General features: G+C 38.5%; 1 protein-coding gene and 1 non-coding gene across 2 annotated transcripts in view; one reads left to right on the forward strand and one right to left on the reverse strand.

The window, feature by feature from the left end:
• LOC133306562 (uncharacterized) overlaps positions 1-19,188 on the forward strand; it is a 43,143-nt gene extending 23,955 nt beyond the window's left edge. The window contains exons 13-22 of the mRNA XM_061506891.1: positions 935-1,003; positions 1,113-1,204; positions 1,567-1,648; positions 1,741-1,819; positions 1,909-1,996; positions 2,093-2,246; positions 17,190-17,390; positions 17,613-17,678; positions 17,760-17,938; positions 19,035-19,188. Coding sequence (XP_061362875.1) covers positions 935-1,003; positions 1,113-1,204; positions 1,567-1,648; positions 1,741-1,819; positions 1,909-1,996; positions 2,093-2,246; positions 17,190-17,390; positions 17,613-17,678; positions 17,760-17,938; positions 19,035-19,188 — 1,164 coding nt within the window. The remainder of the gene's footprint in view (positions 1-934; positions 1,004-1,112; positions 1,205-1,566; positions 1,649-1,740; positions 1,820-1,908; positions 1,997-2,092; positions 2,247-17,189; positions 17,391-17,612; positions 17,679-17,759; positions 17,939-19,034) is intronic.
• Positions 17,269-17,374, reverse strand: LOC133306572 (small nucleolar RNA R71). Its single transcript, XR_009750920.1, has one exon. It is a non-coding gene; the product is annotated as a small nucleolar RNA R71 (small nucleolar RNA).
• Positions 19,189-27,496: the final 8,308 nt, after the last annotated feature.

Here is a 27,496-nt window from a genome sequence, read left to right on the forward strand (position 1 = left end):
ACAATTAATCCCACATTAAAAACCCTAATTTAAAAAGTAAACTCTAAATTGAAATCCTAAAACTATATATTCAATCTACATCTCTTCTTTGGAAAGTCAAATGACTAACAAAAATCCAATGAGGCAGAATCCAACAAATGAAAATCATCCTCTGGGTCTGATGCAGCATCCAAAGCAGTCCTGCGGTCCTGCCCCTCCATTTCACAAAGTAGTGGTGAAAAAGAGGAGCAGAAGACATTTGGGAACCTGAGAAGACCTGGGACTTGCAGAAATAGTTGGTGATAACAAGTGAGATTGAAATAACCTCTATAAGGTTTTAGATCCTCCAGATTGAAAACACAACTATCATATCAGTAGTCAAATCAATTAAATATGCATTAAACTCGTATTTAGCTAACATAGGAATAGGCCCAAGAGCTCTGCCATTCAATTGTTTAAATAAGTGTTTGGGATGAAGGTTAGGACGACTGTATACCATAACATAGTCGCCCACAACTCTGAGCCCAACAATGCCCATCAGTAGGAAGTTTATAATTATCCCTGCTCAAAGCAAGCTTATGTCTAATGTTGACGTGCGAATCAGGGATATAGGCAGCAAAGGACTTGGCAGAGTCCGATGCTCTAAAGAGGCCAGGCAGAAGCACAGAATCAATAGGCTGAAAAGGGGTTAAATCTTTGACATTCTCAAGTCTTAAAGGAGGGGGAATATATATATAAAACCTGTCTTGGCTTTATAATTGTTATCAAGAAGATATTTTTAGCTGTGATTTTCTTTTATATTGTGAGGTTTAATCAGTGAAGATTATTTATGTGTGAATTTTGTGGCTTTATGGCCCTTCACTTCAAAATTTGGAGTACACTTAGTTTGTATGAAGAGCATTTCTTTCATTTATTAGACGCTGGATTAATATTCGCATGCTTTACTGGTGCTCAGTTTGATATTGCCTCTCAAGTAGTTGGCCAGAAGGACATGTCAAAGAATCTTCTAGACATCTGGAAAGAAGTAACGTGCACTACCCTGTTGGGTTTGTCTATTTCTTGACTACTGATTGTCTAAGAGTATTGCTTTATATTTATTTTTATTTTTGCATTGAATATTATTCTTTGCCTAGCTTTTCCAAAGGAAAAGAACGAAGATGGAAAGAAAATCTCATGGAAGCAAGTCCTTTGAATTTGACTCCTTGTACTCCCTTATATCGAATCGGTAGGCATATATTACTGTTTCACTCATTTCTTGGTCTTATCTTCTGTCATGAACCAGTTATTCCAAAAACTTAAGCTGTAAGCTGTAAGCACATGAATATTTTTTATATCAAACATGTCTTCTCACACGAGAGCCCTTTAGACTTGAAGTGTTGACAATGCAGGCCCACCTTACCTTGTGCTGAAATTTAAATTTTTATTTAAAAAATGTGGATACTACTTGGTTATAGAGGCTAAGATGCAATATCATGAACCAATTATCTCAAAAACTTAAGATGTTGGATGAAAGCACATGAATGATTTTATTTCTAACATTTTCAAATATATGTATGTCCATATTAAAATTGGCTAATTAATGTGCAGTGGTGATTGTGACTCGATTCTGGATGGAATTCATGAAAATATTTTGCAGCTCAATTATCATGACCCACTGATGCATAAAACTGTAAGCATTTATCACGCACTACAGATTTACTGAGATTCATTTTACTGATTCCTTTGAATCATTGAGAATTTTGTTTCAAAATCTGTTTGAAGGCCAAGTGCTTCGATAGTCTTGGAGTTTACGATCTAATGCATCAATATATAATGCGTACACAGAAAATGCCTCTTCGTGGTAGGAAGATAACTTATCTACTTTAATACTGTTGCAAAAAAATAAAAATAAAAAAGTCTTACTCTTGGTTCTGTCTTTCCTTTCTTCAGTTTATTTCCCCTCCATAGCAATTACTGTACATCATATAGTAGCTCAAGTTCAGAAGCCGAATATTGAATGGCCAAAGTCATATCAAAGGTATATTTGTGCTAGTAGGACTTAGCATAAATTTTGAAATGTTATATTTTTCTTACAAAACAAAATTTCCTAATGCTATCTCATGAAAATCTCCAGGTATCGGACAATGATGATAGAAAAGATGGACATTTTGAATACTTGGCGTTACAAAATCCCACCGCATATTGCTAGGCACTTATCAGCTAATTCCTTTGTTGAAGATTTAATTTCTCCTTTGTTACACATTCTCTCCCCACCAACTATAAGACCGGTACTGTGCTGATTCTATTTGTTAACAATTTACTTTAGTTATCTAATAGATTTTGCCTCAGTTTTTACTCCCATATAATTACTCAAAAGTAAATGTAATTGCAGATCTAGTATTATATGATGTTCAATTCATGTAGTTTTTGCTATATTATTTTAACACTATTTTTTGATATGTGAAGACAATGGATTTTTTTTGATAAATAAAGAATCTGTTAACTTGTTTTGAAGAAGGAACTACCATGATGAATGCCTCTTTCTTTTAGTATTATGTTTCTTGGCGGCTTATTCTTGTAGTATTGTGTTTCTTAGCTGACTTACCTTCTCTTTCTCTCTCCCTCTCTCTCACAGACACAGACTCATGATTTATACTCTGTTGCTGTTTCTGTTAGCTGTTAATTTCATTACCGTTAGCTTAGTTAGTTAGCCTAGTCAGATTCTGTTATGATGCTGAGTCAGATTCTGCTATGAGTAGTTAGTTTTAGATTCTATAAATGTACTAGACCTAACCAGTGTAAAGTAACTTTGCAATTAACAGATTTCAGATCCCAAAATTCTCTCGGATTTTGTCTGGCTCTTTTCCCTCACTTTCTATCATTTTCTCACCTGCGCACAACTTCTATTACTTGTTGAATTTAGTTTCTGCAGTGCTCAAGTGCTGACTGCTAGTCTACTTTAAGTAATATATGCATCTCTTCAAAGAAAGACCTATTGTCAGAGAACTGCCACCAAGAAGAGTGATGAATCTTTTGGGTGTGAATGTGTGATGCCTAAGAATCCTAGTAGGGAAGCCTATATCACTCTTTTCAATATCTGATCTATTTTACTCAGTTTCAGACCTCACAAGACCTATTCTTGCAGGACATTATTAAAAACTGATTTGAAGTCTAGTTTTGCTTCAATTTCCTTAGAACTTATAAACCTCCAATCCCTAAGTTCACAGCCCTGCAACCATTGTTGTTAAAACATAGAGACTACGTAGAAACGGTAGGGATGAACAGAATTGTAAAATCGTAAATAAAACATAAGAGTTTACTTCATACCAAAAAAAACTAAGTATCCAACATATATAAATCCAAAACACATTAGTACATAAGTCATCACAAATTTAAGTCCATATAAAGGAAATAAAATTATAAAAGAGATCCAACATCTCTAACCTAAGTCATCGGAATCAAAGTCAATATCATGTTATTCCTCCCCTCCTCCACTCCTCCACTAATAAATTCATCAATAAATTCGGAAATTTCCAAATCATTCAAGTTCTCCTCTTCTTCATTTCGAGCATCCAAGCCAAGGGGGTCTACTTCAAGAATCCAGAAGCCAAACAGGGCAGAAGCAAGAACGAAGGAAATAAATATTCTCATTCAAGAACAACAACAACAAAAAAACGAACACAATCCAGAAACAAGAACGAACAGAGCAGAGTAGAAGCAAGAACCAACCTTGCAGAAGAACACGAACTGAGACGCAGAGGACGAACGGAGAAGCCAAATGGAGGGCGAACGGAGGGTTCAAATGAAAGAAACTGACCTTGAAGGTCGAGGCATGTGAGAGGGAAAAACAAAATTTTTCGAGCGGAATAACACATACCATATCAAGAAACATGCTTTAGGGCATGGATGTTACCTTGTTTGCTTTCCAAAACTTGAGGATGATCAAGATGAGGCTTGAAGATGCAAGCCCTCTAATTTTGATCCACACCATCCTTTGTCAAGACGGAAGAACTCTTCTTCAAGGCCACCAACGAAAACACCAATGGAGGCAAGCTATGCGCCCAATGTGTGAAGGAGGAGGCTAGGTCAAGGTGTTTAGAAGAGTGAATATTCAGCAAGAATAGACACAAAAGTGGCGCATGGTTTTACTTTGAAAAAGGCTAGGTTATTTCAAAACTCTCTTAAGAAAAACCTGACAAAAGGAACCCACAAGGAGATGAGAGAATAAGCTAATTAAAATCAGATTTTCTTCACTTAAATAAAGCCCTATGTAGCGCACACTAGGGGGGATGAGTAGAGTTGTTGCAAAATTCAAATCTTGTCAACAACCTCCTCTCACATCCTCATAATATCAAGTGAATATCTCAACAAGAATCTGACTCAACAACCATCATATGGCCAGCCATATGGTGCGCCCCACTTGGCCTCATAACAGTCCAGATACGTTGAGCAGATGCATTCAAACTTGAATCAACTGTCTCACTTATTCTCTCAACAAACCAAATCTGACTGGAGCTCATTTGGTTGATCCTATGACCATCATCAGATGCCAAAATCAGCGCCCCATATCCTCATAGAGTCTATTTTATTTAACTTCTGGTCTAAGGAAAGACATAGCCAAATATAAAGAGACTACTCTAATGATACTCTCTGTGAGATTTCCTCATAGAGTCTATTTGTGGGTCTGTTCAGTGCGAGCTATGCCCTTATAGCTCCACCCACGACTTTAGCTAAGACATCTCCATATCTGTAGCTCATGAGGTCTTTACCTTGCATCCGAATACAAGTAGATAAGTCGTGCTAGTCTTACCCGAGATCACTGATCCCCATTCTCAGTGTCTCTAGACTAGGAACATAAAATTAGGAAAAAACATCCAGTATCCTTGAATCCTCATGATCGTGATCTCATCACAGATACTCAAGAGAAACCTATTTTATTCCAAGGGGTTTATCCAGTTACTCATATATAATATTAACAGTAATATCAAGACAAAATATGAAACAGGATAAAGAATGCTTTTATTTATTTGCGACAATACAAAGGTCCACTTATGTCCTAATCTAATCAAAAGATTGTCTCTAGGACATCCATATACTAACAAGCTCCCACTTGGCCTAGAGCCAATCAGACCTAAGTCGTATACCCAAAGCCTCATAATGACTATCATGTTTTCTCTGAGAAACAGCCTTTGTAAGAGAATCAGCTAGGTTATCATCTGTGGGAATATAATCCATCTTTACATCCATCCTATCAATGATTTCTCTAATCAGGTGATATCTGCGGAGCACGTGCTTAGATCTTTGATGAGACCTAGGTTCCTTTGACTGCGCAATGGCTCCAGTGTTGTCGCAAAGCAATTGTATGGGCTCATCCACGCTTGGAACCACCCTTAGTTCAGATATGAACTTCTTGATCCACACGGCCTCCTTAGCCGCTTCTGAAGCAGCTATGTATTCAGCTTCTGTCGTTGAATCTGCTGTTTTCTCCTGCTTGGAACTCTTCCAAGATACTGCCCCACCATTTAAGGTGAATACGAACCCTGATTGTGACTTGCAGTCATCTTTGTTACTCTGAAAGCTGGCATCTGTGAACCCTTTCACTATTAGCTCATCAACCCCACCATAGACCAGAAACGCATCCTTAGTTCTTCTTAAGTATTTAAGGATGGTCTTGACTGCTGTCAAGTGACCCTCTCCAGGGTCCGACTGGTACCTGCTCGTAATGCTCAAAGCATATGAGACATCTGCTCTCGTACATATCATGGCATATGTAAAGAACCTTGGGATACACCACCCCAAAAGCTAGCTCAAAGGGTGGGAGTGCCCAAGGCCTTATAAAGGCCACATTAGTTGCACTTACAACCAATGTGGGACTATATATCTCAACACGCCCCTTCATGAGAAAGCCCATTGGGCTTGAAGAGTGGACAATGCAACAGGCCCAGCCTACCTGTTCTAAGAAACGCCACAAGAGAAAGTGGGGGCGGCGAGGCTCTGATACCATGTACTAAACAAATGCTGTTTTATCTGACGAATTCCGTCTTGATCACTTCCGGTGAAAATGATGTCGTCAACATAGAAGCTCTGATACCATGTACCAAGTTGCTCTGATACCAACTTGAATATAAAATAATATGTTGTGTATTGATCTAATTTAGAGGGTTACAATATATGGAGACTCTAATGGGCTTAAGTGAAAGGCCCAGACCTAATACAAACCTAATACAATCAGAATTAATTACAGACTAATCATATCTAATCATATTTAATATATTCTAACACTCCCCCTCAAGCTGGTGCGTATATATTGTGAGCACCAAGCTTGTTACAAATATAATGAACCTGAGGACCTCTAAGAGCTTTAGTGAAGACATCTGCTAGTTGATCAGAGGAGTTGACGAAAGCAGTCTTGATTTCTCCTGACTGAATCTTTTCTCGAATGAAGTGACAATCAATCTCTATATGTTTGGTCCTCTCATGAAAGACAGGATTAGAGGATATATGTAGCGCAGCTTGATTATCACAGATGAGTGTCATGGGTTGTTTCTGTTCACAAAGATGAAGCTCCTGAATCAACTGCTTTAACCAGACTAAGTCACAGGTTGCATTTGCCATTGCACGATACTCAGCTTTTGCACTAGATCGAGCAACAACAGGTTGTTTCTTGCTCTTCCACGAAATTAAGTTTCCTCCAAAGAAGACACAATAGCTAGAAGTAGAGCGCCAGTCCGAGGGTGATCCTGCCCAATCAGCATCTGAATAACCACAAATTTCTGTATTTCCCTGATCTGAATACAACAAACCTTTTCCTGGTGCTCCTTTGATGTATCGGAGGATCCTCACAGCAGCATCCCAATGTGAATCACAAGGGGAATCAAGAAACTGACTAGCCGTACTAACAACGAAAGAAATATCTGGCCTAGTCACAGTAAGATAGTTGAGCTTCCCAATTAGCCTCCGATAACGTCCAGGATCAGATAACGGCTCCCCCTGTCTGGGCAATAACTTGATATTAGGATCCATAGGTGTATCAACTGGTTTACTCCCCAACATACCAGTTTCTTCTAGGATATCCAAGGCATATTTCCTTTGACAGATAGAAATGCCCTGTCTGGATTGCGCCACCTCAATTCGTTGTGGAGTGTGAGGACAAGTAGTTTGATGTAAAGTACCTTGTGTGGCCAAGAAATTAGAAAAATCAATAGAAACATATTCCTTAGCATTATCACTACGTAGAATACGAATAGAAACACCAAATTGAGTATAGATCTCAGTAGAAAACTTTTTATAAATGGAAAATAACTAAGAACGATTTTTCATTAAATAGGTCCAAGTGCAACGGGAAAAATCATCAATAAAGGTAACGAAATACCGAAAACCTAAGACAGACAAGGTACGACTTGGACTCCAGATATCTGAATGAACAAGAGAGAAAGGGGCATCAACTCGTTTATTGACTCGACTGGCAAAAGAGGAGCGTGTATGCTTCCCTTGTTGACATGACACACAATCTAAAGACTGAAGACCGGACAAAAGAGGAACCATTTTCTGCAACTTTGAAAGACTTGGATGACCAAGGCGACTGTGGATAAGTTGTGGAGATTCTGTGAGAGAGCATGCTACTGAAGGACGAGACACATCCAGATAATAAAGCCCCCGTGACTCACGACCCACTCCAATCATTTTTCTCGTACCCGGATCCTGCACAGAAACAGAATGGTTAGAGAAAGTAATGGTGCAAGTGAGGGAGTGGATCAACTTACTAATAGAAATTAAGTTATAAGGGATGCCAGGAATGTAATAGACAGATGTCAGGGCCAAGGTAGAGGTCGAACGAGCTTGTCCAATCCCACGAACTGGGGCTTTGGTTCCATCCGCAAGGGTAAAAGACGGTAAATGATCAGAATAAGTAAGAGATGTAAAGAGTTCCTTATTACCACAGAGATGATCGGTAGCACCGGAGTCAAATATCCAAGTGCCAAGTGATGTAGAATGAGAAACACAAGCAACGGGATTACCAGTATAAGGCTGAGACTGAGGAGAAGCCTTCCTGAGAGGGGTTTGGAGTGCAGCATAGTCCGAACCTGAACCAAATGATGCATTGTCTGACTGAGCTATATTTGCAACAATAGAAGAAGAATTAACCTCCGAGAGATCAGGAGATGCTGCTGCCATATAAAGATAAAATATAAAAGCCGTAAACGAAGGCAAACGATATCCAATCAAGGAGAATCACGCGTCTAAAGTCAGACCCACAGAGAAACAATCACAGATCCAGAAAGGGGAGGAGAATGCGAGCTTCTTTGTTTAGTACATTTCAAACAAAGGACCTTGGGAAGCTGCGTTACTTCTTGGGTATTGAGGTGGCGCAATCCAGACAGGATATTTCTATCTGTCAAAGGAAATATGCCTTGGATATCCTAGAAGAAACTGGTATGTTGGGGAGTAAACCAGTTGATACACCTATGGATCCTAATGTCAAGTTATTGCCCGGACAGGGGGAACCGTTATCTGATCCTGGACGTTATCGGAGGCTAATTGGGAAGCTCAACTATCTTACTGTGATTAGGCCAGATATTTCTTTCGCTGTTAGTACGGCTAGTCAGTTTCTTGATTCCCCTTGTGATTCACATTGGGATGCTGCTGTGAGGATCCTCCGATACATCAAAGGAGCACCAGGAAAATGTTTGTTGTATTCAGATTAGGGAAATACAGAAATTTGTGGTTATTCAGATGCCGATTGGACAGGATCACCCTCGGACAGGCGCTCTATTTCTGGCTATTGTGTCTTCTTTGGAGGAAACTTAATTTCGTGGAAGAGCAAGAAACAACCTGTTGTTGTTCGATCTAGTGCAGAAGCTGAGTATCGTGCAATGGCAAATGCTACCTGTGACTTAGTCTGGTTAAAGCAGTTGATTCAGGAGCTTCATCTTTGTGAACAGAAACAACTCATGACACTCATCTGTGATAATCAAGCTGCGCTACATATATCCTCTAATCCCGTCTTTCATGAGAGGACCAAACATATAGAAATTGATTGTCACTTCATTCGAGAAAAGATTCAGTCAGGAGAAATCAAGACTGCTTTCGTCAACTCCTCTGATCAACTAGCGGATGTCTTCACTAAAGCTCTTAGAGGTCCTCGGGTTCAATATATTTGTAACAAGCTTGGTGCTCACAATATATACGCACCAGCTTGAGGGGGAGTGTTAGAATATATTAAATATGATTAGATATGATTAGTCTGTAATTATTATGATTAGTCTGTAATTAATTCTGATTGTATTAGGTTTGTATTAGGTCTGGGCCTTTCACTTAAGCCCATTAGAGTCTCTATATATTGTAACCCTCTAAATTAGATCAATACACAACATATTATTTTATATTCAAGCGCATACATGATGGATCCAATAGCCGAAGCGTATGGAATTCCACTCATGCGATCTTTCTCAGGCTATGACTTACGACACATAGCCTTTGAAAGATGTACCCCATGACTGACGGGAAGAAAACCCCTTTTCGACCTTTCCATGCTAAACCTCTTTAGCCTCTTGTCAACATACGTGGATTGAGATAAACCCAGCAGCCTCTTGGATCTATCTCTTTAGATCTTTATACCAAGTATAACGGCTGCTTCTCCCAAATCCTTCATGGTGAAGCTTTTTGAAAGCCACTCTTTCGTTATTTGTAATGTGGGGATGTCATTTCCTATCAACAATATGTCATCTACATAAAGTACTAGGAAGACGACATTACTCCTACTAACCTTCTTGTAAACACAACGTTCATCCTCGTTCTTGATAAAACCGTTACTCTTAACGACTTCATCAAAACGAATATTCCAACTCCTTGATGCTTGCTTTAGCCCATATATCGACCTTTGTAATTTGCATACCATATGCTCCTGATCTTTGATTTCAAAACCTTCAGGTTGTGTCATGTACACTTCCTCCTTCAAGAACTCATTCAAGAAGGCGGTCTTGACATCCATTTGCCAAATTTCATAGTCGTGATATGCCGCTATCGCAAGCATGATCCTAATAGATTTGATCATGGCAACCGGTGAGAAAGTCTCATCATAGTCAACTCCTTGTCTTTGACGATACCCTTTCGCAACCAACCTAGCTTTGTAGGTCTGAACGTTGCCATCTGCATCAGTCTTTCTTTTAAAGACTCATTTGTTACCGATAGGAACTATTCCTTGCGGTTTAGGAACCAAGGTCCATACCTTGTTTTGATACATCGAATTCATTTCAGATTCCATGGCTTCAAGCCACCTAGAAGAGTCAACATCCTTCACTGCCTCTTCGTAGTTACTTGGTTCATCATCCTCGACGGTTTGCTGATTCTCAATCACAAACCCATACTTCTCAGGTGGATGGATGACCCTCGTTGACCCACGGAGTTGTGTGTTTACTTCTCCATTGGAGAACGTCGCCTGCGGAGCAGACTCGGGTTCCTCAATTTGTTCATGTGGTTCTTGAACTTCTTCAAGATCAATCTTTCTCCTACTGGCTCCTTGAGAGATCAAATCCTTCTCAAGGAACTCAGCATTCTTTGACACAAACACCTTGTGTTCATCCATGGAGTAAAAGTAGTATCCCTTAGTACCTTTGGGATACCCCACAAATAGACATTTAGTACTCTTAGCACTAAGCTTGTCTGATGCCAACGCTTTGACATAAGCTGGCGATCCCCATACCCTGAGGTAACTCAGGTTGGGTCTCTTACCATTCCATATCTCATATGGTGTGGTCTGAACAGATTTTGACGGTACCCTATTTAGAAGGTATGCCGCTGTGTCTAAGGCATATCTCCAAAACGATTTTGGAAGTTGAGTCTTACTCATCATAGACCTGACCATGTCTAACAAGGTCCTGTTTCTCCTTTCGGAGACACCATTTTGTTGTGGTGTGTAAGGTGCAGTAAACTGCGAGAGAATTCCATTTTCTCTCAGATAATCTTGAAACTCATGGCTCAGATATTCACCACCACGATCTGATCGTAATGTCTTAATCATCTTGCCACGTTGTTTCTCTATATCATTCCTAAACTCCTTGAACTTTTCAAAGGCTTCGGATTTATATCTCATTAGGTACACGTACCCAAATCTTGATTTGTCATAAGTAAAGGTGATGAAATAAGAGTATCCTCCTCTAGCCTCTATAGACATTGGCCCACAAACATCAGTGTGAATGAGTTCTAATAACTCACTAGCCCTATGACTCTCAAGCCCTTTGGGCTTGTGACAAGTCATTTTCCCAGCTAGACAAGATTCACATTGTCCATAGGATTCCAAATCCATGGAATCTAGGTATCCATTTGCATGCATCCTAGACAATCTTGTTTCGTTTATGTGCCCTAGTCTACAATGCCAAAGATAAGATTGATTATCTATCCTAGGTCGTTTCACAACTATATTGAGCACTTCAGTTCCCATTTCCAGAACATACAATCCATTTGTTAAAGAAGCAGTACCATAAACAATATCATTCAAAATGATAGAAAATGTACCATTCTTAATACTAAAAGTAAAACCATCTTGTTCTAAACAAGAAATAGAAATTATGTTTCTAGAAATGTTTGGAACATAAAGACAATTATTCAAATGCAATAAAAGGCTCGTAGGCAAAATAAGGTCGGCATCTCCAATAGAATGAGCAGCAACCCTTGCTCCATTGCCAACGCGGAGGTCCACCTCGTTTCTCTCCAATCTCCTTGGGCTCCTAAGCACCTGCAACATATTGCAGAGATGAGAACCACAACCGGTATCCAATACCCATGAGGTCGGATTAGCACAAGAATAATTTATCTCAATCATGAAAATACCTGAGGCAGAAGCATCACCATGCTTCTTGTCCTTCACACTCTTCAGGTAGTCTGGACAGTTCCTCTTCCAATGGCCTTTCTTGCCACAATGGAAGCACTCAGCATCACTTTTGTCCTTAGATGCATTCTTACCCTTCCTTTTGCCTTTCTTCTTCATGGGTTTTCATTTGGGTTTAAGGGAGTCGCCTTTCGCAGGCTCCTTGCCTTTACCCTTGGCCTTGTTAGTCCCACCAATCAGAAGAGCATGTGTCCTATCCTTTTTGATAGACACTTCAGCAGTTGTTAACATGCTTAACAATTCAGGCAAGCTCACAAGCATCCCATGCATGTTGTAATTCATAATGAACTGACTGAAGGAAGGTGGAAGCGAGGTCAGGACTAAGTCATTATTTAGCTCGGCATCCATCACGAAGCCTAGATTTCCTAGCTTCTCAATGAGCCCGATCATCTTAAGAACATGACTGCTCACAGACATGTTCTCAGACATCCTGCATGAGAACAATTCTCTAGAGGCCTCATACCTCTCATGCCTGCCTTTAATGTCATACAACTCCTTGAGATGTAAGACAATAGAGGGAGCATCCATATGCTCATGCTGCCTTTGCAGTTCAGGCGACATGGATGCCAACATGATGCAGACAGCCAACACATTGTCATCCATGTGCTGTTTGTGGGCCTCGAAATCAAATTCCGCGAACCCATCTTCCCCTTCCTTAGGAGCTACGGGTAATGCAGCATCTAGGACATAAGCAATCTTTTCGGCCCTAAGAACAATTCTCATGGTCCGATACCAGTCCATAAAGTTTGAACCGGTCAGTTTGTTCGTATCGAGTATTGAGCGCAGTGACAGTGGATTAGTCATACTAAAACTGAAAAAGATGTAAAGATGATTTAATTAATATATTTAGACATGTTGTATAAACAAATCATTAAAGACTTTAAATAATTTGCCCCTCCCACTATTTTATCTAAGTCAATGACCCTTACCATTTGACTTAGGGTTAATCTACTTTTAGATTTTACCTTAGTGAGATTAAGAGTGCGATTATCTATTTTAACCCCCGTCTGAGACCGCAAGATTAATTTAAATAATGGGTTGATCCTCATCAACAGTATCTCATACCCTCTCTTAACATTAGGTTGACAACTCTTTGTCACTTAGTGGTGCATCTCATGCATCCAACCTAGCATTATTACCCTAAGCACATAAGCCCGGCTGAGCCTGCAACTTATGCCTTAGTTAAGCATTAACCAGCACCCTAAGTGTCTAACACTTCTAATACTACTCTTACTCAACGAAACAGTGGGTCCCAACTGAGTTGTGGAGCACCACTATGTAGAGGAGGTTCGGGTAATATTGGTGGTGGGAGGTAATCATATGCTTAATAATTTATTCCTTTTAAGGGTTCCTTTTATTTAGGGGTTTATTAGGTCTCATCAAACGCATTTATATTATTATCATGCTAGTCGTATCCTATGTCAAACATCTATCGGATTACACTAGTCGTGATTGGACGTGCATAATAATACATACAAGCGCGCTTTGTCCAATTCATGCATACTAGTCGTTTAAAACATAAAAGCATACATGCTAATAAAACAGTTTTATTTGAGACGGTCATGGTGCTCGTGCATTCGTCCTTCCGCTTCTCAAGCAATGGCTCCTTGTCGTCTAAACGCCACTAGCCTATTTCTCTAATTACATATAATTGAAGAAACTCCAAAACATCTTTGGAGGGACAAATACAAAATTTAAAATTCAAAATTACATTTTAATTCAAATCGAACAAAATTACACCTTTAATTTAAAATATAAAATTTGAAATTTAAACTCGGGCACCATGGCCATCCCCTTCCAATTTGTACCTGAAAATACAAATAACTTGCAAGCACATAATATCACATATTATATAACATGTTCATCCATACGTCAGATCATTTTAACATTTAAAATATCAACACAAGAATCATGATTCAAATTTTCTTAATGGCCGAATTATATAACAATTAATATAATTTAAATTTTGATGACTCTTTCTCAAAGAACACAAAATTAAACCACACATGCAGACACCACACATGGTATGGGCGAATCACATATCACATATATGATTAAATTTTTTAACAAAATTTCATGTCTTTCTCATGGAACAATTCACAGCGAAAATTAAGAAAACAATCAAGGTACTCATAGTACCCCTCACGGCCGATTTTATCCCTTTCAAAAAAGTTTTTCTTTTAAAACTTTCACAAAGAAAAGAAACAAAACTATGATCACATACAGACATATGAACATAGCAATCACATTAACATGTTCATAAAATAAAAACTTTAACGATTTAAAGCATAGTATTTCGAAATCCATATGCTATGATTCAAGTTTTAATTCTTTAAAGAATTTTGACCGTAAAGACAAGTTTTTACAAACAAGGTACCATCACCCGCCGATGGTAAAGCAACTGGGCTCTGATACTACTTGAAAGAAACTGACCTTGAAGGTCGAGGCATGTGAGAGGGAAAAACAAAATTTTTCGAGCGGAATAACACATACCATATCAAGAAACATGCTTTAGGGCATGGATGTTACCTTGTTTGCTTTCCAAAACTTGAGGACGATCAAGATGAGGCTTGAAGATGCAAGCCCTCTAATGTTGATCCACACCACCCTTTGTCAAGACGGAAGAACTCTTCTTCAAGGCCACCAACGAAAACACCAATGGAGGTAAGCTATGCGCCCAATGTGTGAAGGAGGAGGCTAGGTCAAGGTGTTTAGAAGAGTGAATATTCAGCAAGAACAGACACAAAACTGGCGCATGGTTTTACTTTGAAAAGGCTAGGTTATTTTAAAACTCTCTTAAGAAAAACCTAACAAAAGGAACCCACAAGGAGATGAGAGAATAATCATCATTAAAATCAGATTTTCTTCACTTAAATAAAGCCCTATGTAGCGCACACTAGGGGGGATGAGGAGAGTTGTTGCAAAATTCAAATCTTGTCAACAACCTCCTCTCACATCCTCATGATATCAAGTGAATATCTCAACAAGAATCTGACTCAACAACCATCATATGGCCAGCCATATGGTGCGCCCCACTTGGCCTCATAACAGTCCAGATACGTTGAGCAGATGCATTCAAACTTGAACCAACTGTCTCACTTATTCTCTCAACAAACCAAATCTGACCGAAGCTCATTTAGTTGATCCTATGACCATCATCAGATGCCAAAATCAGTGCCCCATATCCTCACTAGAAGATTCTCAAAGATCTCCTCTTGATATTTGGGGTTTGTTCCAACAAGATCTTATCTTATCCTTTTGTTATGAAACAACTTTTCATAGCCAATTCAAATTCGAATTCAAACATTTGAATTCAAACGTTCAAATATTTAAATTTTAAATTCAAATTCAAATTCCAAATTCAAATTCAAATTTCAAATTCAAAATTCAAATTCAAAATTTAAAATTTCAAATTTCAAATTTCAAATTCAAAATTCAAAATTCGAATTTCAAATTCAAAATTCAAAATTCGAATTTCAAATTTCAAATTCAAAATTTAAAATTTAAACATTTGATAATTAATTTAACTAATTAAATTAATTAGTAATGTCTTGAACCATCCAAGCCCATTAACTAACCATGCGCCCTTTTTTCCCTTTTGGTGGGCTTCCAAACTTCTTCTTGGGCTAACAACCATTATTAGGCCCAATACCTTTAATGCTATATTGTCATGACAATAAGGTGTTAGTGTGTGACCCATTAGGCCCAACATAGCCACTGACATAAATGGGCTTGGGCCCAATAAGCCCACAACTCATCTAATGACAACACAGAGCACTAGCAATGCTTTGTTGCCCCAGAGCTAGTTAGGTTAATGACATAATCATCATATTATACATATTTGGTTGCCGTATGTATTTCCTTTCGTCTCGGTTACCTTCCCATAAAACCTAGGGTAAGGAAACGTATCAACCCTTGCGGTTTCGGGTAAGCTTTATTCGAAATAGGGAATCTTCAATTTACTGACTCTAAAGACAGATCATTTCATTGTCTCTTTTACTATGCATAGATTCCCGAGTCACTGTAAATATCATCCCAATTTCTCCGGTTTACAGATAACCTAATCTCTCACAGAGATTTGACGAATTCCTTCAGCTTATCACCCTGGCCCTGTGCTCTTTCAAGACAAGCCCAACAGTATACCTATGAGTCTCCATGTTTCAGGCAGACGAGGTATCCAGTCAAAGCATGCTTTCTAGAACACAGTCTATGCAATAACTTATGGTCTAAGGAAAGACATACCCAAATATAAAGAGACTACTCTAATGATACTCTCTGTGAGATTTCCTCATAGAGTCTCTTTGTGGGTCTGTTCAGTGCGAGCTATGCCCTTATAGGTCCACCCACGACTTTAGCTAAGACATCTCCATATCTGTAGCTCATGAGGTCTTTACCTTGCATCCGAATACAAGTAGATAAGTTGTGCTAGTCTTACCCGAGATCACTGATCCCCATTCTCAGTGTCTCTAGACTAGGAACATAAAATTAGGAATAAACATCCAGTATCCTTGAATCCTCATGATCGTGATCTCATCACAGATACTCAAGAGATACCTATTTTATTCCAAGGGGTTTATCTAGTTACTCATATAATATTAACAGTAATATCAAGACAAAATATGAAACAGGATAAAGTATGCTTTTATTCATTTGCGATAATACAAAGGTCCTCTTATGTCCTAATCTAATCAAAAGATTGTCTCTGGGGCATCCATATACTAACATACTTACTATCTATATTACTTGTGCGATCGGTATACTTGCCGGAGAGCATCAAGTTTTTGGTGCCGTTGCCGGGGATTAGCGTTTCTTATATTAATTAATTTTGATTTTTAAGATTGGATTTGATTTTTATTTTATTTTTTTTGATATTTGAACAGTGCTACTAATCTCTTTTCTGAGTTGTATGCGAGGTAAAAAGCCAGAATTTCCACTTGATTTGGAGATTACAAAGACTGAAAAGAGATACAGAAAACTTGCTCGGAAGAAGCTTGCATTCAACGAGCAAGGAATTATGTTTGAAGAAGCACACAAGATGGCAGCAAACAATGAAGAGGACAATCCACTCATAGACACCATTCTGACTCTATTATTCAACAGACCCAATGCGAGCATTGTTCAGCCAAATGTTGCCAACAACTGGGAGCTCAAGTCCTCTCATATCAATTTGGTGGAGAGAGCCCAGTTTGGAGGAGAGGAGAGTGAGGATCCTCATCGATTCGTTGACAGATTCTTGAGGATCTGCGACTCAACCAAACACCCTCAGGTGTCGAATGATGCAATCCGGTTGAGGCTGTTCCCTTTTGCTCTTAAGGGAAAGGCTCTTAGTTGGTTGGAGAGGCAGCCTGCAGCAAGTATTTCTACATGGGATGATGTGTCTCAGAAGTTCTTTGCTGAGTTATTCTCGATGGAGAGGTACAACCAGATGGTGAATGATATCACCAATTTCACCCAGCTACAAGGTGAAACTATGTGTGGAGCATGGAACAGATTCAAGGATTTAATGAGGAGGTGTCTTCAATATAACCTGACTACTGGCAATCAGGTGAGAATCTTTTTCAATGGTTGCAAGCCTGAGGCTCGGATGGTGTTGAATGGTGCACCGGGTGGCACTATAAAAACTCTGAGAGCGAATAAGACTCTTGAGTTGATTGAGAGGATGGCTGCCAATGAAAATGAAGTGCTGTCATCCAAGCCTAAGAGAGGTATCCTTCAACTGGAAGGTAATGATGCAGTGTTGGCTGAAAACAGTTTGCTATCTCAGCAGGTGGCAAACCTGACCTCAAGACTTGATAAGATGCAGCTTGCTGGTGTTCAGACAAAAGCTGCTGCTGTTGTGTGTGAATATTTCCAGGACAATCATGAGTCTAATGAATGTCCTTTGATGCCTTCTGATTCACCTCAACAAGCACAGGTGAATGGCATCTGGTATAATCAAAGACCCCAACAACAAAATGTTCAAAGAGGTCAGAATTTTGCTTCTGGAGGTAATAATTATCAACGGAAAATCCAAGGCACGGGTCTTGATTACAATTCAAACAACTACTTACGGCCTCCACCAGTCCAAGCTAAGGAGCCTTCTGATTTGGAGAGGTTAGTTGGACAAATGGCTCAACACTCTAATACTTTCATGGAGGAGACTAGAGCCAATACCAAGAACACAAATGCTTTCATAGAGGAGACTAGGGCCAAAACTAAAAACATGAGTGCTTCTATAAGGAATTTGGAGAATCAAATTGGCCAGCTGGCTAAGAAAGTTGCTGATAGAACTCCAGGAACTTTCCCTATTAACACAGTTACAAATCCCAAGGAGGATTGTATGTTTGTCACAACTAGAAGTGGCAAAGTAGTGGCAGCTCCAGAAAATCTGAGCATAAATATGGAAGCTAATGAGAAGCTGAAGGAGGTTAAGGAGCCAGAAAAAGAAATTGAAAAATCTGCTGAAGTGGAGAAGCCAGTTGAAAAGAAGAAGTTTGAGCTGAGTCCTGAATATGTGAGAGCCATGGCACCCTATCCTGAAATATTCAAGAAGGATGCTCAGAAGCAACATTATGACAGATTTCTTGATATATTCAAGAAATTGCATGTCAACATTCCCTTTGCTGAAGCTCTGGCTTGCACGCGCACTTATGTTAAGTTCATGAAGGACTTGTTATCAAGAAAGCATAAGCTGCAAGAGTGTCAAACAGTAACACTCACTGAGGAGTGTAGTGCCATAATACATAAGAAGTTTCCACCCAAGCTTAGTGATCCAGGGAGCTTCAATATTCAAATTGAAATTGGCAACACCAAAATTGGCAGGGCATTATGTGATCTTGGGGCTAGCATTAATTTGATGCCCCTTTCTATTTGTAAATCCTTGGGGATCACCGAGTTGAAGCCTACTTTGGCATCTCTTCAACTTGCTGATAAGTCTATAAGGAAGCCTAGTGGAATAGTGGAAGATGTTCTTGTGAAGGTGGATAAGTTCATCTTTCCTGCTGATTTTGTGGTGTTGGACATGGAAGGGGGAGCTGAGATGCCTCTTTTGTTGGGTAGACCTTTCTTATCTACATCTCGAGCATTGATTGATGTTGAAAACGGGAAGCTCGAGCTAAGAATGAAGGATTAAACCGTTACAATTCACGTCTTTGATTCTCTAAAACAGTCTTCTCACAAAGACGATTGTTTTAGTCTTGAAGTCGTAAAGGAAGAAAAATGTAGCGGTTGAGGTTCTTGAAAAAGCAGAGGATTACAAAGAAGATGATACCTCAAAAGTGGAACTGAAGGCGCTTCCTCAAACTCTGAAAGATGATGTCAAAGAGGTGAAGAGGTCTCAAAGGAGGCGTAATCCTACAAAGTAGAAGGCAATGAGAAATGAAGTGGTGAAACTCTTTGATACGAGTTGGAAGATGTGTGCGGATCACCGGGCGCTAAAGTTTGACAAGAGACACCCAGACTCTATCTCTCGAAAAAATCAATGCTTCAAAGAGTTCTTAACTTGGCTCCATGGTTTGGAACAAATCTGAGAATGGTGGTCTCATACACCAAAGCATCCAGTACCACCGGACCTTCCATTTGTTGAGTCATCCCACGCTGCTGAGGGGGATGACATGGATGATTGATATCTCCTTGCTGACGGAGATTTTGTATATTAGTTTATTTTTCTGTTTCGTAATTTTAGTTATTTTGTGTTGGTATATCTTTCTCTGATGCTTTAATGTGCGCATTATAGTTTATCCTATATGCCACTGTTTGTTCTATTGTGCAGGTTTTTCTTTCATCTTGTGGTTTAATTATTGCTGAGGACAACAATTCTCTAAATCTGGGAATGGTAGGCTTGCACCTTAGAGCTGCGATTCTTCTATCAGGGGAGATACTCTAACTCTTTTAATTTTCTTAGTTATTTTTATAGTTATTTTGTGTGCTATATAAAAAAATAAAAATTTGAAAATGTTTCTGAGCAAGTCTCAAGTTTAGATATGCTTTCCCTAGTTAACGTGACTGATTCATCTTAGAAAACATGTTTTGTATGAACTTCTGGCATGTTATTGTATGGGCATGAGTAGATTTCATGATTGCTCGTTTGTCTGAATTTTGTTCTTGAATGATTAATGATGCCTGATGTTTCTTTTGGAAGTCTAGCTTGACATCATAGCTGGTGAGGTTTTGTGCTTAAACACTTATTTTATTTTGAGATATCTCACTGTGATAGCATTCTAGAACTTGCTCTGTTTCTCTAAGATGCATGCATTGGTTGATATGATAAAGGCATTTTGTTCTTGTTAGCTATTGGCCAAAATAATCCACTTGTATGAAAATTTTTCCATTGCTAAACCCCTTTGAACCTGAGCCTTGTTGTTCAGAATTCCTGATTGATGGCTTAGCCTATATCCATGTGACTTACCTTAATTGAGATTGAATTACTGATGTGTTGAAAAATAAAACAAAGAAATTAAGGTAAGCTCCACAAAGGTCAAGTAATTAGGGGAGGTAAAATTTCATATGTTCCCTTAAAACAAAGGTAGAAAAAGAAAAAAAAAGCAATAAAAAGAAAAAGGGTGAATGTGCATAAAAGGTGGTTGAAAGGAATTAATTCCCGAAATTCTGTGGGAATGTTAGTGGAGCAAAACCATTGAGTTGAATGTGTTAAAGTGAAATAATATCAGTTTTCAATCTCATTGTTGTTTGAGCTACTATCCATATATTCCTTCCCTTTAACCCGGCCAAGTTACAACCTGAGAAGTCCTTTTGATCAATCGTGCATGTGTTAATGTTCATCATCTTTAGGAACTTGAGAATATGATCAAGCGTATGGTAGTGTTATTGCTGTGATGGATTGAGTGACTGTTACTCCCCCAAATACCTGAGTGCTGAGCGTTATATGTTTATCTTGGTGAGGGGTGTTCAAGCTAGATTCAGATATTTTCATGAGAATAGAAGGCATTGTTAGGAGTTCTTTGCATTGATTCAGCATTGCTTAGCATAGTGATCTATTGATTGTCTGTGTGATGTTATGCTGGAATAATTGATTGTTTCTTGGATTGAGTCTTGTACATTGCTGGGGACAGCAACGTTTAAATCTGGGAATGATTTGATGTGCCTCTGGCAAGTGTGGTTTTTCTATGTTAAAATTGATAAGAATTGAGTCATAAGAGAGGAACTTAAATACATATTTGCTAATTATATTGATTCTTTCTTTTCAATAATATTTCTCACCTATTGTTGTGTTTTTACAGGAAAAAGAAGTGAAAATTATAAAAAGCCTATTAACACAATTCCACACGAGTTCAGAGGAGTACAAGTGTAACAGCTCGTTGTACACCGGTATTGTTAACATTAATTATGATATTAAGCGCAGTTACAATCACAGTAGTTATTTGAATTTACGGGAAAACTTTTTCCTTTTTAATATCGATTATACCTTTAAAATGACTGTGATCATAACTCAAAACTTCTTGTGGAATTATTAATACTATAGCCTAATACCATACAACTTTCGTTTAAAGGGTGCTAATTGGTTCCCATAAACCAACAAAGTTAAGACTCGTATGTTCCACTTTTAACACTACATGCCTTAACCATTTTATTTACTCCAACAATTTCTTGCCTCTCAAATGCTTCTCATCTCTTACTATGTTATAGATTTCTTCTTTAGCTACGCGTGGGTTCAAACCGCGCTCAATTCGGAGTACCGTAGCCCAAGTTATGACATTTCAAAGAAAATGGGTGCTGAAACTGCAGGACCTCCGCGCTGACAGCGCCACTTCCGAGCTGACAGCGCCAGAAGACAGTGGCAACGGCGCCCACAGCGCCAGATTGGAGCCAACAACGTCAAGGTACTGGAGCTGTATGCCTGAAACATGAAATCTGACCTTCCTATGGTGTTCTGCCCATAACTTGAGTTATACAACTCCAATTTACACAATCTTGGTCTCATTGGAAATCTAAGAGAAAGATCTCTAACTTCCAAGAAGGTCAAGGGGTCCAATTCCATAATATGGGAGACGAAAATTGGGCAGCACCCTGTTTGTATTTCCAACAGTTCCTGAAAATTTGCCAGAGTTCCCTTTGTTTTTACAAAAATCCCCAATTTTGCCAACAATCCTAATACCTCAAGGTGCATAAAATCACATGGGTGGCACACACAAGGACTAAAAATTCCTTGGAGCACTTACAACCCATCACAGTCCATTTACATGTATGATATTCACTATGTTTCAATCACCAAAGTTCCATTGCATGCTTTTGTTAACTATAATTATAATCAATTCCAAAAACTAGGCCTAAAGCCTCTCACATTACATTTACATGCTTTCAATACATCATAGGTGGCTATGGACAAAATCTCATGCTCACACAGAATATACATATATATCAAAGCATAGTTATACATCCATTATCGAAAGACTTACACATAGTTATGAATATACAAAAGCATGACATTATTAACATGCACAAGTTCATGACCTAAATCCAAAACACTAAAATCTATGCTAGTGTATTTGATACAATCCCTTAACATGTTATGCCCTCCATGTGCACCTCATGCTCCACTCCTCCAGGCTCAACCTAACCTGAAATGATAGCCTCAAACGCGGGGTGAGATATACAAATATATCTCAGTAAACTAAGGGTACTAGAGGATCACTCCACCCCATGGCTCACTTAATGTGCAACAAATAACATAGTATGAAATGCATGGCATACAATATCACCAACAACTGGGGACAAATCCAAGAACATTCACATAAGGATTCCGTTCAAGGACCCCATCATATAACTCCCGGAATCTTCCTGGTGCCTCTCCCATGGTTGAGACGACCCCATGGCAAAACTCAACTGGAACTCCTCATGAGCCCTATCCAGCGGAAGTCCCATGTTTGGATCATCCTGGTACCGCTCCCAGAGTCGGCCCCACGGCAACAACCCGACTGGAATCCCCAAAGGATATCTCCAGCGGAAGTCCAAACCAACACACATCTACTGGCCAGAGATCAAACAAGTTACACACAACATGCTCCAAGCATGTCACACAATCAAGCAATAATGCATGAACATACATATTCACACAATGTTCAGAGACACAAAATCCAACCACAACCTTCCACTAGGTGTGGTGGAGCACACAAGGGACTAAACCCAAGTTCCAAAGGTTTACCTCAACTCCGAAAGTCTTGTTCCAACCCGTACGCTCCAAGTCAATCTTCCACAATCACGTCCGTGTGAGGTACCCTACATTGATCAACACCATGATCAATCAACAATTCACAACAATACATCAATTCATACATCATAGTTACTCAACGCAACTAAGCCTAATAACCAATCTCCTTAGATTCATATCTCCACCATCCTCATCTCAATTACCAATTCAACAATCATACACCTCAAACAATCATATTACCACCTTCTACAACAACTAACCATTCTAGTTTCACACAACTCATTTTCCACTTTCATGACACTCAATTTTTCTAAGTTAAACTTCAACATTTTCACCTAGAATTTTCATAGCATTCCTAGCTCAAACAAGTCATTCTAAGACACTATCAGTAATGCAATTTTTCCATTTGAGCTTCCTATCCTCACAAATCCATAACTATAAGAATAGGGTTCATATATTTTGATCTATGAAATCAACCGTAAAAACTATGTAAATATACTCACAATCAACGCTAGACTCTCCTCCAAGGATTTTCCAAGCAACAAGAGGTCCATTGCCTCCATAAACACCATTTTTCTCCAATTTTTCGGATCTTCCCTAGGCCAAATGCTCCACAAAGAGGCGATTTCAAGGCTTGGGAGTATCACCAATGGCTTTAGAATGAGTTTTCCAATGAATTTCAACACAAATTTCAATGGATTTGGTGGAGGAAGTGAGGAGTTATGAAGGAAGGAATGAAGGTTCTTCAATGGTGGAGAGGGAGGGGCTGCAACGTGAAGACAAGGAAAAGAGAGAGAGAGAGAGAGAGAGCCCGTGTGTTTGTGAGGGAAGAAAAGGAACTTAAGTGGATTTGGGTTGCGCGGGTCCCATACGCGATTTAACTTTAATCCAATCATCAATTCCAACTATAAATTCATAATCTACTTATTTTTCTGGTTCATGACATATTTTTGTTTCCTAAAAATACTGATAAAAATTTCACGCTTATCGGTACAATTATACCGTAGTATTTTTTACACCAGAAAAATTACTATTCATCAAAATTTCCGAAACTTGCCTATCCACTCGATTTTTCGTCCTGAATCCATTTTCGGCATTATTTTTATCATTTGAGATCTCCTACTCAATTTTTCATGTCTCGGGTTACGTGTTTGGTAAATTACCATTTTTCCCTTGGTACATATTTTGACCCCAATTTCAGGATTTTCGCTAATCCTACCCTTTAATTCTCATTATAACATACAAATTCATCTTTAGAATCACGAGGTGTTATAACAAGTTCCAGAAGCATGGCGCGGACCGGCACCACACTGGCGCAAACCCGCGCCAGTTTACGAACTCCACACCGGACAATTGCAAGTGGCGTCAACTAGCGCCACACTTATCAAGCCTACTAGCGCCACTTTTTAATTACAAAAGGTAACAGTAGCTTGGCGCTACTTGGCGCCAAAATGGAGCCAAGTATTGCCACTTTTTATGAAGAAATTGGAGTGCCGCCTAGTGGCGCCAAGTTTTCGTGACTTTTGCAAAATTAGACAGAAGCGTGGCGCGAAGTGGCGCCACACTGGCGCCGGGTTGCGGGAAAATTACTCTGTGTTGTCCTGGGGGTATTTTTGGAAGAAGGAAAAAAAGGCATATAAATAGGATGCTTTTTACAGAATTAAGGATTCAGACCTATTCTACTGAGAGAGACGACAATGGTGCTCCGAGAGGAATCTGAAGATCAAGTTTCTTTTCTTCTTCTTCGTTTAATTTATCAGGTTTATGTTTTTATTGAATATTGAATTTTTAGCCACGATTATGCTTGGCTGGTTTACTCTTTATTGTAGTTAGGGTCACAAACCCTATGTGAACCCTTGTTACGAAGGATTGGTTTATTTTTACTCGTTTATATAAATTGTCTTTATCTCTATCCTGTGCGTATTTATATTCTCTTTATTAGAATTGATCAATCTGATAGTTGAGGATAGTTTGAGGGTTAGAACCCTAGATAGGAATATTGGAGTTTTCATCTTGAAAGGGGATAAGATAACAATTATTATGCATGCTAGGAATAGATGTATATTTAATTGCAGATGCTTGAATTATCGTGTTCATTGCTTAATTCTCATGAGGGGTTGCTCAGGGATTAGGATTCCAATTGAGGTTAAAGGGTTAAATTTCCAAGGGATTGGAATTTAACTAATTAATTCTAGATGATAATTATCTGAGTATTTATATAAATAAGTATTTTTAAATCAATCCAAAGTAATAATTGGGGATCATAAGGTGAGTGCGCTCTAGCTACAATGCTTTTCTCACATTTACAAAAATCAATTCTCAATTTATTATTTTATTTCTCATAAACAAAATTACAAAAACAAGTCTTTACTTTCAGTTCTCAATTTCACAAATCGACAATATTTGTCACAACCCATTTGAACTCTTCCATTCTTAAAAGGAATATTAATTGATATTCGACCCAATCCCTGTGGAGACGATACTTTACTTACTATCTATATTACTTGTGCGATCGGTATACTTGCCGGAGAGCATCACTCAACTATGGAAATTTCAAAAGGGGTGATCAAGGCTCACCTTAAGCTTCACAAACTCAAAAAATGAGTGCTCTTGGGGCTCTCAACACAGCCCCACAACACTGACTTTCAATGACCATGAAATGAGCACCAATGTTGGTCTTTTACTTCACAAGGTAGCTCCTTGGAGCCTCCAATGGCATGAACAAGGCTCTCACAAACTCAGCACCCCAAACCCATCAACTCAGGAGCTGACACTCAACAATGTATAACCTTTCTCCCACCCAAGGCTTGCTCACACCTAGCTATGGTGTTTTGGTGAAATGGAGGTGGAAAGGTGAGGGAACACCAAATCAAAAGATGGAGGCACGTAGGATCAGTTTTGAAAATTGAAAACTGACCTAGAAAGGTGTGCCATTAGGTATATATAGTCTCATTAACTCTCACCACACTATAGTAGCATTAATAGCTACGCTTATCATTTTAATCTCAAACATGGGATTCTGAACCTAGCCATTTTTCTAGGATTTGTCATATTTTTACTTTATTTTTCGCAGCACTTTGCCGGTATGCGCTTTTACGTAGCCGGTATCAATTCTGACACCAGTTCTCATTATTTCGACTTGAAATTTGACATACTAGTCTTATGTATTATTCTAGGAATATTCCCACACTTATTATAATTTTCGGGATACTTCATCGGTACGCATTTATACCGTGAGGCAGAACCGATATCTGCACTTTTTGTCAAAAAAGTGACTTTCAACGTTATTAACCACTTACTATAATTATTTATGCCTTCTCATAATTATTAGGGTCAATTATAAAATTATCTCATTAATCTCGTAATTAATTAATTAAATTCCTTAATTAACGGTGCGGGTTCTTACAAAAAACCTTTATAATCTTTCAAGACTTCGGTTTCTTGGATACCTTACAACCTCTAAGTTTACGGGTACTTTATACATTACAATTTTCTCCTCATTTACTTAAGTATTTTGCTACCTCTCAGACATAATGGATCTCACAACTCTTTCAACTCAAGAATACAAGAAGGAAGTGTTCGAAAATAAATATACACTCTCAAAGTGTTGATATACAACTTGATGCACTATGGGTATATGGATTTTCAAGATATGAGTTCAAATATGTTTGATCTTTGAAAGATATGAAATAATATACAAATGATAGTGTATAAGCTCTCAAACTATCATTAGGATGTGTAAGAATAGTGATCAATTGATTTTAGGATTGTGGGGAATGTATATATAGTGATTTAGCCCAAAACTAGTTGTTTATAGTCGTTATAGGCTTTCTATCGCAGAGGGAATTGACTCTCATACTTAGGGAATCGATTCCTAACCTTCCCAAAAAGAGAAAATCGCCACATGGTGGTAATCGATTTCCTAAGAGGGGAATCGATTCCCAACCTGTTGGAAGGTTAGAAATTCGATAACAAGAATATTATTTCATATTTTGGGTATAACTTCAGCTACTCTTGTCGGATTGATGTGATCTTAGACTTATTGAAAAGATAAAAGAGAGATATACAACTTCTATGAAGAACACAAGATCCAAATCCATCATATTTGATACGAAAAATTGTCCGGAAGATAGCTTCATTGAAATCTTGACTTGATATGAAAGATATTGTTTCATAAATGTATTTCAAACACTTTTTATGAACGATCTTGACTTGATAAATACGTTTTGAAGTTATAAAACATGTCAAAGATCGTTTCCACAGATTTTTTCAAATTCTTTCAAGTATTTAAAAGTCATGGATTATGCAATTTGAAAAACATATTTACTTTGAAAAAAATTTGAGTTCATGCAATGCAATCTACCATATGCCCTTACAATCATATATAAGTCCTAAAAGTGTAATCTAATAGGAACATGGACGTAGCTTCTTGTGTTGATTCTTGGATCTTGATCCTGAAAGTAAATGGCCTTACTGGCCGAAGCATGTGAGAAGGAAAAACAAAA

This window comes from Gastrolobium bilobum, unplaced genomic scaffold (assembly GCF_033153095.1).
Source record: "Gastrolobium bilobum isolate Gb01-03AN ecotype WA unplaced genomic scaffold, APGP_CSIRO_Gbil_v1 utg2226, whole genome shotgun sequence".
Taxonomy (NCBI): Eukaryota; Viridiplantae; Streptophyta; class Magnoliopsida; order Fabales; family Fabaceae; genus Gastrolobium; species Gastrolobium bilobum.